The sequence below is a fragment of the Lagenorhynchus albirostris genome, chromosome 9, assembly GCF_949774975.1.
Source record: "Lagenorhynchus albirostris chromosome 9, mLagAlb1.1, whole genome shotgun sequence".
NCBI classification, from domain to species: Eukaryota; Metazoa; Chordata; class Mammalia; order Artiodactyla; family Delphinidae; genus Lagenorhynchus; species Lagenorhynchus albirostris.
In genome coordinates this window covers 70,307,911-70,323,299 of record NC_083103.1, presented here as the reverse complement: position 1 = coordinate 70,323,299, position 15,389 = coordinate 70,307,911, and the positions used below count along the sequence as shown (strand labels likewise).

Here is a 15,389-nt window from a genome sequence, read left to right as displayed (position 1 = left end):
GTATGATGGTAGTGTCCTTTACTGAGATGTGTAAGACTAGGGGAGTAATAGCTTCGCTAAGAAAAATCAAGATTTGTATCTTGAACTTTATGGGGGAAGGGACTTTTTCTATTGTTTTGTTTCATGTAAAGTTCAAAGAAAGAGTTCTAGGGGTAAAAAGCTTTTCTATGTTCAATTTTATGAGCTTTTTACATTTGAAACCAAGTTGGGGGAGTTGAATTTTCATTTGTTCAACAAATATTTATTGAGCATCTACTGTGGCCAAGGACTATGTGATCAGATACCAAGATGAACTAAGCAAACAAGATCCCTGCTCCCAGAGTGGTTTTTTACGGGGAAAGAGTAAGGACGATTGGTGATTTCTCATTTTCCTGTTCGCTGCCTTATTAAAACTTCACCTAACACCTGAGTAGCCATCTTACATTAATAACTGCATCTAGTGCTCCTGGCAGTTGGGCCCACCGTTTTAAAAGTTCCATGTCGGTTAATACATAAGGAAGCTCTAATAGTGGCACCTTCCCTCCCACTAGAACTCAGGCTTTTTAAAAAATAAAAATTTTAACAAACAATACGAATACAACCTTTGCTTTGAAGACTAATATTTTTGCAGGAATGGTACCTTTATAAAGATCGTGGTTGCCCCCGTACATATTTGTTCTTTCTTCATATCCAATTAAATGAAAACACTAATCTTTCCGTAGCCCAACTCTCTAGGGTTGTTGGGTCTAGCTCAGGAGAAAGGAGCTGGAGCCGTTGGATTTAAACAGTTTGGTGTCATCCTTTTCTACGCTCTCTCTCGCTAGCCGGGGACGTGGTGTCTGCCACCCGGGGCTTTCCGTCCACGCAGTACCGGAATGAAGAAGTCTGGGAGGGGGTCGGGAAAGTAAAAGACGGAAGAGACATTAAGTAATTGGCTCTTGAAGGTATAAAACGATGCTTAGGGTCTACTCTTAAGCACTGATTTCAAATGCCCGCCCCCTGGGCAGTTTCAGCCCCGCCCCTTGCTGTCGTCACGCCGACTTCCACCTTGGCCTCCGCTGATTGGTCCCCGCCTCCGCCTCTGAAAGGCGGCTAAAGAGCTTGGGGTTTGCTTCCGGGTCTTGGGCTTTAGCCCTGGGCGCAGAGGTTTCTGGGAGCCAAGATTTAAAATGGCGTCTGTATGATCTCCTGAGGCAACTGCATCGGAGCTCGGCCAGAGTGAGCGGCAGCAGGAAAGCAGACTGTGAGTGGGGCGGGAAAGGGCGATTGGGGACGGAGGCGGAGAAGCGAGCGCGGGCAGAGGAGGCCCTGGAGCGGCGGGCGGGTGGTGGAGCTCAGCGCTTGTCAGGAGCGTCCCCAGTCCCGGACTGGCAGCGGAGAGCGCAGCGTGAAGATGACTGTGCAGACAGCGTTAAGCAGGGTCCGGGCGCCCCCACCCCTCGCCGAATGGGGCAGGGGTGAAGGGTCAGCGGGTTCCCGGTGACAGCCCGAAGGTTAACCCCCCAGAGACGCTGGTAATGATAACCCGGGGGGATGTGGGGGACGGCGGCGCCCCCAGAGGCCGGCAACCCTGTTTCTCCCTCTCTGGGTACATCGCTCTCCCGTTTTTTTGAAAATCGAGAGAAGTGTACCATTTCCCCCAGTTTCCCCGACACTTGCTTTTCCGAAGCTTGAGGATGTTTAGTAGCCACATCTGCTATGCAGTATCCTTTAGTTGCTCAATAGCAAAAGTAGCATAACCTTTGAGGGTGGGTTCCTGTGTTTTGAGCATTTCTTAAATTGTAATTTGCAAAAGATCTGATTTGTGTTACGTTGGCTGCTGGAGAAAATTGGATCAACAAAAGGTCGTTGAAGAACTTTGCCTCTAACTGTCATCAAAGTCTAGCTTTTTTTCCAGGACACTCGGTAGCTTTGTCAGTGATTTTTTTATATATCTTTTTTGTTTTTGTAGTTACTATCCTATTTTCTGCTGTGTGAGATTTAGATAAAATGGGAACCTTAAGGAGTCTGGTGGAGTAAGGTTGAGCTGAGATTTTTTAAAACCCGGACATGGCAGTACTGTATTTTACGAGGGTGTTGACATGTCAAGTCTCATCATTTCTTAATAATCCTATTAGGAGTATCCCCATTCCACAGATGACAGAAACTTAAGCTTGGTGGTTTGCCGGAGGTCACAGAGCCAGAAGGAGAACAGGAACACAAACTCATATCTTCATGACAGACTAAATATCTGTCATGTTCCTTGTACACCCTGAGCCTCATTATTTGTTTTGTTCAGAGCTTTTGAGGTTATTTTATAAGTTTTGGGGAATAAGTTAGGGAAATTGTTTCACAAGGAGGGATATTGATTAATACTTTATAAAATGAGAGTTCATCATATTGGAAATAACTTGACACTGTTTTTCTTCAAAGCATAGAAGATGACAACAGCAGCTAGGCCAACTTTTGAACCTGCAAGAGGGGGGAGAGGAAAAGGAGAAGGTGATTTGAGTCAACTCTCAAAGCAATATTCAAGCAGAGACCTACCCTCTCATACAAAGATAAAATATAGGTAATGAAGCCTTTTCTGTTTTTCTTGTTTCACAAAGCAAGACCAAATCTGTTGAATGACATGTTCATGAGATAGTACCATGTGTGGGTTATTATTACTTACCTATTTTCATAGGAGTAGAATGCAATAGTGTTTCTGACACTAAAATTATGCTCTGTGATTGTAAAATGCTACTAGATATTCCTTAAGCAGAAATTCCAATTAACAAGGAATTTCCGTATGTAGATGGAACAGTAACTAATACATTACTTCAGAGGCACCAGGCTCTGTCAGTACTAATCAATATGAGATTAAAAGTGTTACTCTAATAAGCTGTGAATTAACATACTAACCAAAAGTAAAGACATTTTGATCAGCCTGCAGCCTTATTATAAGAAAGTATGTGATTTAGTTTGAGTTTCTTGAAATATTGGGTACATCACAGGATGCCTATTAGTAACCTTCAGATTAGGGTGATCTTGTCCATTTCCCCCAATGGGACTTTATGCTTCAGGGACTCAGGACAAAGTTGCTTTTTGTGAATTGTCTTCCATTACTACAGCCATGTGTTTTTTAGAAGTATTTCTGCCCTGTTTTGTTTCTACTTTAGACAGACCACTCAGGATGCCCCTGAAGAAGTTCGGAACCGTGACTTTAGGAGAGAGTTGGAAGAGAGAGAGAGAGCTGCTGCAAGAGAAAAAAACAGAGACCGGCCAACCCGAGGTGCCAACACTACCCCAGACGTTTCTCTCATAACGTTATGTTGACAGTAGTTTTTCTTTCATGTGGTAATTGGAATGGATTACTATTTTTGTTTGTTTGCTTTTAAGTATGGGTGTGAGCTATAACCGTTTCTTGAAAGATTTGATTGGATTAGAGATGATAATGAAGTTGATTCCAATTCCATCTTTTTATGTTTCTGTGTTAGAAAGAACTAGGTGATCTGGGGATATTTAGCAACCATTGTTTCAGTTCAGATCAAGGAGTTTTTAACTGCTTACACAGCCAGACTTTTTGAGGCCCAATGGTTTCTGTCTATGAAATTCTTCCATTTTTATTTCTAGCGTATGTAAACTATTTCCTAAATTTCCTGAGAGAGGCTACAGTTCCCATATTAAAATCAATACTTTTATTAATTCATTCAATAGATATCTGCCAAGGGCTTATTTGCCAGGCACTGTGGTTATAACCCCTACTGTCATGCTTAAGACCTGAGCTCTTCTTGCCCACAGGTCCCTAAAATGTTATAAGAAATGCAGGATTTGATTCAGTAAGCTAGATAATGTTTGTTTTCCCCCAGAACATACAACCTCCTCTTCAGTGTCAAAGAAGCCTCGGTTGGACCAGATTCCCGCTGCCAACCTCGACGCAGACGACCCTCTAACAGATGTATGTTTTACTTCCTCCTCTTATCTCCATGTAGTAATTTACTTACCATTTTTCTGAAATACCTTTTTATCTATTCTTTTGGCTTTAAGAAGCGATTTGTATTTATTTTTACTTACTATTATTCAATTATAGCTCTGACTTCAATGCTAAACTCTATAGTTTATTTTAAAACAAAAAGCATTATCTTGTGGTTAATCAAACTTCAGGTTTGATCTCTGGAGAGCCAGAGAAGGAAGAGATCTATTAAAAGATACGCTTCCCTAAAAAATAATTCCCTGTATTAAACCGTGGAAGTTGGACTAGTTATTCCCCTTCAGAGGGCACTCTTCAGACTGGGCTCTTTATTGATAGCATCCCCTGCAGTGAATGTAGGGGCCTTTCCATACTTGCTACCAATGATGCCCCTTCCAGATGTTCAGTGCATTTAATGGCTCCCTCTGTGCTTAGGGAGGAATGTGATCTAAGTGGAAGGTTTTTAAGGATTGGCACTTTAATTAACATTAAAATTTAGTGGGACTGCACAGTCTGTAATTAATTTGCAGTTTTCTACATCTGAGTGACTTTTCAAGGGTAGCATTTAATAAGCATATATATTAGTAATTCTAGAGTTGACAGACTAAATTAAAAATTAACTCAGTAATTTAATATAAGGAACTCAATTTTAAGTGAGATATAATGATTATTCATTTGAAACTATTTTTTTCTGAGAATTTAGCAGCCTTTTCTGTACCTTTGACTGTCTTTAATTCCTAGTTGTTTTGAGCTATATAAAATTATTTTGACTCCCAGGGTCAAAGTATATAGTGTGTATCATACTTTGTTACTTTGTAACACTTAGTATAAAGTGTTCCTTTTCTGGTTTTAGAAATATTTTCATATGTAAATTGCCATTTGACTATGTAAATTTGAAAGGTCCTTCACTATACTCTTTGCTGTTATAATGTCTAAAATACATCAGAGGTTGACATTTTAGTAAGTAATTGTAAGCTTTTTTGTGGGGTTTTATTTTATTTTTTGGTTGTTGCTAATTTTAACCGTATTTAGGTACATTTATCTTTCCCTCTAGGAAAATTAATCCTGCTCCAAAGATTTGATGAGTGCCACTTTTATGGAAAAAAATGAATAATCTATTTTGTCTCCCATCTCCTGGGCCATCACCATTCTTTTTTAGGAGGAAGATGAAGATGAAGATTTTGAAGAGGAGAGTGATGATGATGATACTGCAGCTCTTCTTGCGGAGCTGGAAAAAATTAAAAAAGAAAGAGCTGAAGAGCAGGCCAGGAAGGTAAAACCAGCATGTTAAATATTTACATCTTCTCACATAAACTAAAGTAGAAGTGTTCTTTAAATCAAGTAATATCACTTTATATTAGAAATCATCCTTACCATGTCTCGATATTATAGGACCTGTAGGTCTATAAATCTGGTGATGCCTATGCCATCCTAAGTCTCCTGGTTATGTTAGAAATTCTTTCCAAATAGTTCAGACATACTCATCAAAATGCTCTTCGTTCAGTTATTTGTTCAATAGACATATAGTCAGTGTGTGTTAAGTGTCAGAAGAATCAAAGATTATTAAGATGTAGTCATAGCCTACAAAGAACCCACAGGTATAGTGAGGCCGTGTTTATCTCTCTCCTTGTCTTCTGACCCAGCCTTCTTTCCAGGCACTTGCTGAGGCCGTCTGTCAATAAATTTTGTATAACCTAGCTTCTCTGAGTCCCCACAGTCTCTGCATTTACACAGTGGAAGGAAAGAATGTCTAACTCAAAGACAGACGAATTAAATAGGATCCATAGTACGTACCTTTAAACTTTGAGTGAGTTACCCATAGTAGCAACAGTAAGAGACAAAACTTGGGAGGCAAGAGCAATCAGAGCACTAGAGATTTGTAGACCAGTGCTAAAGGCGTTTGAGCTCTCTTCCAAAGGACCTGTGGAGCTAGTCGATTTCAGCTGGAGATGGTAAGGTTGGGTATGCATTTTAGAAAGATTACTCTGGCTGAGGTGTGGAGGATAGAGGAAAGAACTGAGTAGGGGGCTGTTCCAATAATCCTCACATGCAGTTATGAGAATCTTGCATGATAGGAGTTGGATTTGAGAGAAGTAAACAGATCCTGATAGAGCTATCAAGGAGATAAAATTGACCAGAGAAAGCGACTGATTAGCTGTGGCAGTTTCTGGGTTGATGTTGGTGCTATACACTAATCAGGGAATGCCGAAGGATGGGCATGTTTCAGTGGAGAGAAAAATAATGAGTTCTGTTTGGCACATACTGAACTTGATATATTGTGAGACACTCAAGTAGATATATCTGCCTCCACTTTTTTTTTTCTCCCCTGGCCACACTGCACAGCATGCGGGATCTTAGTTCCCCGATCAGGGATCGAGCCCATGTCCCCTGTAGTGGCAGTGCAGATTCGTAACCACTGGACCGCTAGGGAAGTCCCTGCCTCCACTTTCAACCAGAAAAGAGCAGCTTTTTTAATGGGCTTCTGTGTAAGATTTCATTTGAACCAAGAATTGCTCTATTTAAAAAAAGGAAAGAGACTTGGGGAAAAGACTGATGTAGGTTAATGCTTAGAACCTAGGGAGGTAGAGTTCAAATGGATCAGAAGGGTCAGGGAAGAATTCAGAAGAGAGGAAGATTTTGGGAGAGGCTTTGAAGACTGCTAGAATTCAGATTTGAAGAAGAAAAATATTTAAAAATACAGTTCCTGTCAGAATTTGGCATACGATAGCATAACTGCTGTAGAATTATAAGACCATTCCTACACTGGCACACCACAAGAGGGCAGTTGTTCTGTTCCAAATTCTTTTGGCCTCCAAATAGCTGTGGATACGCAAAGAGACATTTAAATGCATTTGGTTGACCTTTAAGGAGCATAAACATTTTAGACAGAAGATCTTGGCAATTTTGCAAGATTCATCTGATTTCTTTGTACAAAATGTGTTGGTGTTTTTTTTTTGGAGTTGAATGACAGATTTATTCCATTTGTCCCCCATTTCCCTGTCTGGCTTTCTAGTGGCTGGTTTTTGAGATGTTCCAAAATGTTTTCAAACCAGTCAGCCTGTGTCAAGGGCTGGGAAACTTTCTGTAAAGAGCCAGATAGTTAATATTTTAGGCTTGCAGGCCATACAGCCTCCGTCACAACTATTCAACTCAGCTAATTGTGATACAAGCAGCCATAGGCAGTGCATAAATAAATGGCTGTGACTGTGTTCCAGTAAAATTTTACTTACAAAACAAGATGGTTCAGATTTGACCAAACCACAGGCTGTCCATCCTTTATACCTATAGTCGTGAAACAGTGTACCTGGTACTTGAGTATGGAAAGAGTTGGCACCTTTTTTCCCCAGTGCCATGTATGGCAATCAACCAGTAACTCTAAAGGAAATAATATTCTGAACATAAAATGATCAGGACCTTATTACATCACATATGTTGTTATATTATAAATTTGGATACATTGTATGCTTGAGCTCCTGTTTGTCTGGCATCTCAGAGGTATGTCTTTTTACTTTTAGCATCAATATAATTTGTTAAAAATAAGTATATAATTTTTAGAAAGCTGTCTGTTCTTAATCTATGATGGATGCTCCTCACTTTTGCTTGCTTAAAGTCTGAAAATGACTTAAAGGAATTTTCCTGTTAATTTCCCTGAAAATTGCATCTTCTCACCTCCCAATTATTTGGCCTCATAAAAATGAAATCAGTTGTTCACACTTGATTATTAAAATGAAGTATCTTAAACCTGTATAGAAAATCAGGTTATTTTTCCAAGTGGTCTAACACAGGTTCATTATAAATAGACTTCCAGAAAGTCCTTGGTATATTAAGTCATCAATTTTGTCACCCCCAAAACACAGCAAAGTGGGATCTGTCTTTGGTTTAAGATAGCATGGAATCAGGTAGATCTAGAAGTTATGGCTAAGGATTTTAGACATTTTATATTTCTAATTCTAAGAAGGATGAGGGTGACTTGAGTTTAAAGAGGTTAATGCTAAAATAAAAGTGAAGAAAGACAAGCATGTAACTGATAACAGATGAGACAGATAAAAATAGAAAGTCATTAACAATAAATCATAAGAATAAAATGGGTAAACCTCAGGTAAATTAGTAGAAATGCATGTTTACTGAATATAATTTTTTACACGAGGGTTTATCTTATTTTATGACATAATTCTTGGTTAATAATAACTTGTCACCAGTCCTAGAGATGCGAGTTTACATTGTTAGTAATTCAAAATAAAATTATTTTTAATCACAGTTATATATAACCCTTCCTTAAAAATTGAGATAATTCCTTTGCTAAATGTGTCTTTTTGATGTTTAATATCTTCTTAAATTATTAGAATATTTATAGATGTACTCTCTTAAACAGTTATGTAATTTTGTATGTACTTCAAGAAAGAAAATAGCTTTAAATATGCAAGTCAAGAATGTCAAAGTCAGAAAGAGACTAATGAATGTATGATGGCAAGCATGAAATGGTTATAATGAAAATGCCCAATTATTTTGATAAGTGAGACTTTTCTGGAATGTCTTAAAAACAAAGAAAAAGCAATACTACCTTGATGCTTATCCCAATCTCCCTCTTAAAATCTTAACAGTCTTTTAAAATATGAGTTATATTATAGGATTTATGCCAGAAGTAATATAAGTAAATATGAATCTTGCCTTCTTGTTGGCAGGAACAAGAACAAAAGGCTGAAGAAGAAAGGATTCGTATGGAAAACATTCTGAGTGGAAACCCTCTCCTTAATCTCACTGGCCCATCCCAACCTCAGGCCAACTTCAAAGTTAAAAGAAGGTACTGTACAATAATGGGTTGGAGAGGTATGTGTACGTACACACACACACACACACACACACACACACACACACACACACACACACACACACACACACACACACACACACACACACACACACACACACACACACACACACACACACACACACACACACACACACACACAGTATGAGTCTTATAGCAAACTAAATTATGTAAAGCTTCTAATACCCACTTTCCACTGAGATTTTTCTCCATCACATTTTGGAATAATGGAAGGAGAATGAAAGAAAATAAACTTATTTTCAGTATATATTTACAGTAACCAGCTGTGTACCAGAGATTGTTCTAAGTGCTAGAGACAGAGCAGTGCACTGAGCCCTTGACCCTACAAAGCTTACATTGTAGTTATATGTGTCAAGGGTCCCCAAAACCATCCTTCACATTCAGAGACTAGAAGGTCTAAGGGGGCTCAGCATGTAGCTGTTCTCATGACTAACTTAGTGAAGATACACAGCCAGATCATAAAGGGAAAAGGCACTGAAGGAAGTGTGTGTGCTTCCTTATGCTGTGTCCCTCCTATGAGGGGTCACACAGAGCACATTCTTTACCCTAGTAATGAAAATGCAGCAACATTTGTGCAGTGTTGCTGCCCAGGAAGACCCATTAGAGACTCCCAGGGTTTTTATTGGCTGCTCATATAGGCAACCTCCGCCTAGTACATACCAAAATTGAGAGTCCCGGAAAGAAAGCAGGTGTTCATAAACCACATATTTGTACAGACAGTCTAGACACAGTGACAGTGAGAAGATTCCTGCAATCCAAGTTTCCAAATGCCAGCCAGGGACCAACCTTGCAAGCGGCCTTCCTAAGGACAACTGTGTGTGTGTGTGTGTGTGTGTGTGTGTCTGTGTGTGTGTGTGTGTGTGTGTGTGTGTGTGTCTGTGTGTCTGTGTGTGTCTGTGTGTCTGTGTGTGTGTGTGTGTGTGTCTGTGTGTGTCTGTGTGTGTGTGTGTGTGTCTGTGTGTGTGTGTGTGTGTGTGTGTGTGTGTGTCCCTGCTGTAGGCTTAACATTTAAACCATATCTATTATTTCTCACCACCTCCACTGCTGCCATCTCCATCCGGAGTGATGCAGTCCCCCTAACTAGTCTGCTTGCATGCTCACCACCCTCTCCATCCCTACCCCCCGGTTTTTTTCCTTAACATAGCAGCATCATGGTCCTTTTAAAATAAAAGATCTCTTGCACTGCATGGTATCTGCATTCAGCAGTTTGTTCCTGCTGAGTGTTCAAAGGACAGTGCAATATAAATTCAGTATTTGACGTCGTTGGTTTTCTTGGCTTTGTGCATGTTAGACCTGGTATTTCTACTGAAACAGTATAAAAAAAAGATCTCAATCCTGTTCTAAACCATCCAGTGGCTTCCTGACTCATTCATAGTAAAAAACAAAAACAAGTCTTTACAATGGCAATTGCATAGGCAAGGGAGGATTTGCAAGAAAGGTGACATTTTATTAGAGACTAGACTCCAAGGTATTTGACCCGAGCTATTGAAAGGATAGAGATGGGGAAGAATGTGAACTGAGGTGGGGAGGCGGAGGGACCGATTTAAGACATGGTAACTTTGGGATGATATATATGTCTGTGTGGAAATGTTGAGTAGGTAGCTTGATACACGGTTCTGGAGTTAGCCCAGGCTAGAGATCATGAATTTGGGAGCTGTCAACTTACAGAAGTTTCCTGAAGCCATGAAGACTAGATGAGGTTACTTAGTGAATGAGTATAGCCAGAGAGGAGGCCAGAGGACTGAGCTTGGGGTAATATTTCAAGGTCGGGTAGATGATTAGCTGTCCCTACCTGGAATAGTACCTGGTACATACTAGGGGCTCAGTAAATATTGATTATATGAATTATGAATGAAAAAAACTAGGCTGAGAAGGAGCAGCCAGTGGGGAAGAAATGAACCGAAAGAGGCTGGTAGGTGTCTTGGAGCCACACAGACAGTTTCAAGAGGAGGGGAGTATTTATCTAGGTCAGATATTGCTGACAGGCCAAGTGAAGTGGGTACTGCAAAGTGGCGGTTGGAGTTAGGGCCCTGGGAGAGCAGTGCTGGTGTTGAGAGGGAGGGTCAAAGCCTGTGGGGAGTGAGTTGAGGAGAGAGTGGGTAGAGAAAAAACTACATTGATTTATATTTGTATTAAGCTATATAGTTCTGCCTTGTTTGGATGCAGATAAAATCGTTTGGAGACTGAAACATGTTGTCTTAATGTGCAGATTACATTTGACCTAGCTCTGCTCAGCTTTTCACATTTCTCTGCGCTGCACCAGTGATGACTTAAAACACTGTTTTCAAAGATGCCCACGTTCTTTGCTTATTTTCGATGTGCAGTTTCTTCTAGAATGCATACGTCCACAGGCAAACACACACATTATATAGGCTTTCATTTTATATATGTTTGTGAGAGTTTATGTATTACATATATGAGTTTGTGTTTTATATGCTAGATGATACTTTGAAATCATAATCTTTATTTTCTATAAAACATGTATTTTATAGCCCATCCGTGGGTGGTTTTTTGTATTTTTTTTTAAGCTTACACATTATGAAATCCAACCAGGAGAAACGAACTAGAGATTCCTGCCCTAAGCTCTTCAGCTGCTCTTGCTTTGTGTTGAATGTAGATGAGAGCCAATATATGAGCCTTAATTGTTTTACCCCAATAGTTTCTTCTTTTGCCCTAAATTGTAAATACTACAGTGAATGATTACTAAATGTTAACTGATAAAAGAGTATGTACAAAATCCTTAAAACCACATAATCTAACTCTAGTAAATCATCCAGCTATCATCTAGAGCTGTCCATACTAATCAGGGTAGAACCAGGTACTGCCTCTTTGTTTTAGACCTGAAAACATTAAATATTTATGTAATTTCTGCTTTTTAACTCAAAGTTTCTTATACTGGAGAAATAATAAGAATGTTGTGTATGTTCTAAATAAGGATTACCCTTCCTATTATAAAAAAGCAAGCTAACAGCCTATTAAGAATTACTTTATTCTTTTGGGTGTAATTGCTACATTGAATGATGTACAGGTTGAGCATCTTTTTGTATGATGAATAAGCTTTACAGTTCACAGGGTGTTCTTGTCTGTTGATACAGGCATTGTAAGATTGTTCTATTTTCTTTTTTTCTTTCAGGTGGGATGATGATGTTGTTTTCAAGAACTGTGCAAAAGGTGTAGATGATCAGAAGAAAGACAAAAGATTTGTAAATGATACGCTGCGATCTGAATTTCACAAAAAGTTCATGGAGAAATATATTAAATAGTACAGTTTTATGTGCTTAATTAAAGGCTGTAAAATGTAAACGATATGACTTTATTTTGGTTTTTTTGTTTTTCTCTTCCCCCCCCATCTAAATTGTGTATAGGCTTCCCTAATTTTAAGTTCCAAAATATCTTTTCCTTTATTGATTGCTAACTTGATAAGGACTGGGAATTGGTTTAACCAGTTGCCATCTCAGTATTTCCAGTCATATGTTTTTCTTTTGAATATGGGAAAAGGAATCTGCTTGTAATAAATATTTTTAATAATCTGTGTCAAATCTGTGTCCCCACCTTTTTTGTTGAACTGTGTGCAGCTTATAAAACATTGCATATTTTCTTTCGTGTGTTGTATTTCTTTGTGTTAACTTTTTCTCCTCATGTCTCTAACATTGACTTAAAGTCAGTTAATTCATATCTCCTCTGTATCTTTTAGAAGTGTGATGAAGAATTAAAGAGATTCCATTTTGGACCACCATGTTGGTATGGAAGAGTGTCATCAAACAGGAAGCACCCTGAGTGTGTGTCAGGGAGCGTGGAGTACCTCTCACTTCTGCAGGCGCCCCTTTTTTCTCAGCCCAAAACAAGAGCTGCTTAAGCATGCCTAGGAAGCATGTGACGTTCATCTGTGTTTTGGTTAACTCAACTGCCATGTTTCTCTTGAATGAGATAGGTAGAGCTTGCACACTGACACTCATTAGATGCAAAACCTTGGAGAGTTTAACATCAAACAATACATGAAATAAAACCTTTGGAAATAGAATTGTTATCTTGGAGGATATGGATATGGGAAGTGGGAGGGTCTCTACACAGCTGGAAAATGAAGTTTCCCTAAACCTGGGCTGGGATTTTAAGGATGTCACATTGATAGAAAATGTGAGACCAGAAATTAAGCCTTCTACAGATAGAGATGCATTTATAGGATTCCTCAGCTGTGAATGATGTTGAGTTTGGTAAGGTTAAAGATAAAACTTTTAAAGCAAAAATAATGTGTTAGTTATCACTGGCTATTTATTTAAACCCCCTTCTCTAGGATCCCCAGTGGAAGCTTGGACACAGGTTGTATGTAACCTGAGTCAGGAGTAGAGCTGGAATCACAGCCCAGGTCTTGACCATGTTCATACCCTGCTTTTTTTTTTCTTCCAACTGAGCAATTTACATTTAAATTTGAATACCTTGACTAGTATTTTTTTAAAGCCTTTAATAGTACTGAAGCACTTTTATCTCCAACTTAACAATTTATAAAGTGCCTTTACATTCGTTTTCAATTTTCTTCATAGCAACACACATAGGAAGGAAATACTGGGTTATTCAAAGCTAAGGAAATAAAATTCAGGCCGAGTGATTGGATCAACGTTAACACTTGATGGGAAACGTATGAGTGCCTTAAAACTACATGAAGATGTGCTTATAGACGTGAGAAGCATTATTTAGATTTCCAAAACTAGTTCTTGGGATTATGGGTAAAGTCTTGAGGAAAAGAAGTAGCAGCATATGAACTTTTTAGCATCTGAAAGGCTTATAATTCATACACGGGGGTACAATTTAGGTGCACCCTTACCCCGAGATCCACTTCAGATATCCTATTTGAGCCTGACAGATTCAGGAAGGATCAAAGTAAAGCTAATTTCAATAATTTATCCATTTTCCTAATATTTCCAACGTGAAACATGTAACTGGTCATAGATCAAGGACACATAAATGCTACAGTTTCAGCTCTCAGATCTATAAAGCCAGTAACAACCTTCCTAGCGAAAATGCCTAACATCCTCCTTGCAAAACATCTTGCCTAGGTGTGACTGAGGAAACTCTAATCCCTTTAAGAGCCCATGTTGAGTGCCAAGAGCCAGGGCTTTGAAGCCAGATGGACCTGGATGTGAAGCCCAGCTCAGTCACCTTGGGTTTCACTAAAGCTAACTAGCTAACTAATGTTGCACCAAACATGCTTGTACTGCATCCGTTTAATCAACACCACTCCCTGTAAGGCAGGCATTATTATTTTCCCTGTTTTATTAACAAGGAAATTGAGGTTTGTAAGAGAAATTTTAAAACAAGTAAAGTCATAAATCTTTAAGAGGATAGGGCTGAGGTTCAAACCTTGAAGTTTCTATTTGCAGCCCATCCTCGTAACTGCTATGCTTGACTTCCTCTTCATGTGAAAGAGCCCTTCCGACATTTCTCACCTATGAAACAATAGTAACAAGAGTGATGAGTAAGGGGGTTTGATGGGAATTCATTTAAGGGGTGAGTACTTGGCAGGCATATAGGAGGGATTTCATCCACGTTCTCTTTCTACCTGCCTCTGTTAGCATATAGCAGGGGCTGCTGAAAAGTTTGAAAGCCTGTTGTTTTGTTCTGTCATAAAGGTCTGGTTCTGAATTAAGAGTTTCCCTAGCGCCTCAGAGCTTGAGCTGGGGGATAGGTATGACCTCGAAAGGGGTTGCTTTTGCTTGGTTGCTAGGATTAGAAACCCACTAATAGAAACTCAAGTGAAATAGAGGTTTACCTTTTTTTTAATAATTGAAATATATTTGATTTACAATGTTGTGTTAGTTTCAGGTTAGAGCAAAGTGAGTCATATATATATATATATATATATATATTCTGTTTTAGATTCTTTTTCATTATAAGTCATTACAAGATATTGAGTATAGTTCCCTGGGCTATACAATAGGTCCTTGTTGGTTATCTATTTTGCACACACACACACACACACACATATGTATGTGTGTATATGTTAATCCCAAACTCCTAATTTATCCCTCCTCCCACTTTCCCCTTTGGTAACCATAAGTTTGTTTTCTATGTCTGTGAGTCTATTTCTGTTTTGTAAATAAATTCATTTGTATCATATTTTAGATTCCGCATATAAGTGATATCATAAGATACTTGTCTTTCTCTGTCTGACTTACTTCACTTAGTATGATAATCTCTAGGTCCATCCATGTTCCTGCAAATGGCATTATTTCATCCTTTTTCTGGCTGAGTAATATTCTATTGTGTATATATTAGTATGTATACATCTTTATCCATTCATCTGTCAATGGAGGGGTTTATCTTAACAGTAGTTAAAAGGCACTTCCTCTGTCCAGCTCTTACTCTGCTTCTCTCTTCATCTGACCCACTTCCTCCACAAGACTAGATTTCTGCACCCAAAAAGCCTAGAGGTCACTCATTTATGATCCTGGCTTCCCTGGAAAGGAATCTTCATGGTCTTGTAGGTCCACTGGCTGACAGACCCTCTGTGTTGTGAGACAAAGCTTGTCCAGTGAGCAGTGGCCAGGAACCAGGTTACCTAGTACAAATGTGGGCCAGAGCAGGGAGACATTCACAGAACAATCTTTGGTATTGACGTGGCTTGAGATATTCAGC

General features: G+C 39.1%; 1 protein-coding gene and 1 non-coding gene across 3 annotated transcripts; both read left to right on the top strand.

Annotated features, from left to right (window-relative positions):
• Positions 1-1,094: 1,094 nt before the first annotated feature.
• On the top strand, positions 1,095-12,495 carry CWC15 (CWC15 spliceosome associated protein homolog). Of its 2 annotated transcripts, none has more exons than XM_060157901.1 (7): positions 1,095-1,222; positions 2,397-2,530; positions 3,120-3,232; positions 3,810-3,898; positions 5,070-5,183; positions 8,593-8,711; positions 11,893-12,495. In XM_060157901.1, the coding sequence occupies exons 2-7, from the start codon at positions 2,400-2,402 to the stop codon at positions 12,020-12,022; spliced, it is 696 nt and encodes a 231-aa protein (XP_060013884.1). In that variant the 5' UTR covers positions 1,095-1,222; positions 2,397-2,399; the 3' UTR covers positions 12,023-12,495. The 2 variants fall into 2 exon arrangements, with proteins under 2 accessions (XP_060013884.1, XP_060013885.1); XM_060157902.1 differs by having other exon boundaries at positions 1,114-1,222; positions 2,392-2,530.
• Positions 9,938-10,075, top strand: LOC132526602 (small nucleolar RNA SNORA8). The gene has a single exon (XR_009542596.1). It is a non-coding gene; the product is annotated as a small nucleolar RNA SNORA8 (small nucleolar RNA).
• Positions 12,496-15,389: the final 2,894 nt, after the last annotated feature.

What these genes read in the sequence shown, in the direction of transcription:
- CWC15 (XM_060157901.1), top strand. Translation starts at nt 2,400, where the DNA reads ATGACAACAGCAGCTAGGCCAACTTTTGAACCTGCAAGAGGGGGGAGA. An exon ending in CAGACGACCCTCTAACAGAT is followed by an intron (nt 3,899 to 5,069) that starts GTATGTTTTACT and finishes ATTCTTTTTTAG; the next exon opens with GAGGAAGATGAAGATGAAGA. An exon ending in CTGAAGAGCAGGCCAGGAAG is followed by an intron (nt 5,184 to 8,592) that starts GTAAAACCAGCA and finishes TCTTGTTGGCAG; the next exon opens with GAACAAGAACAAAAGGCTGA.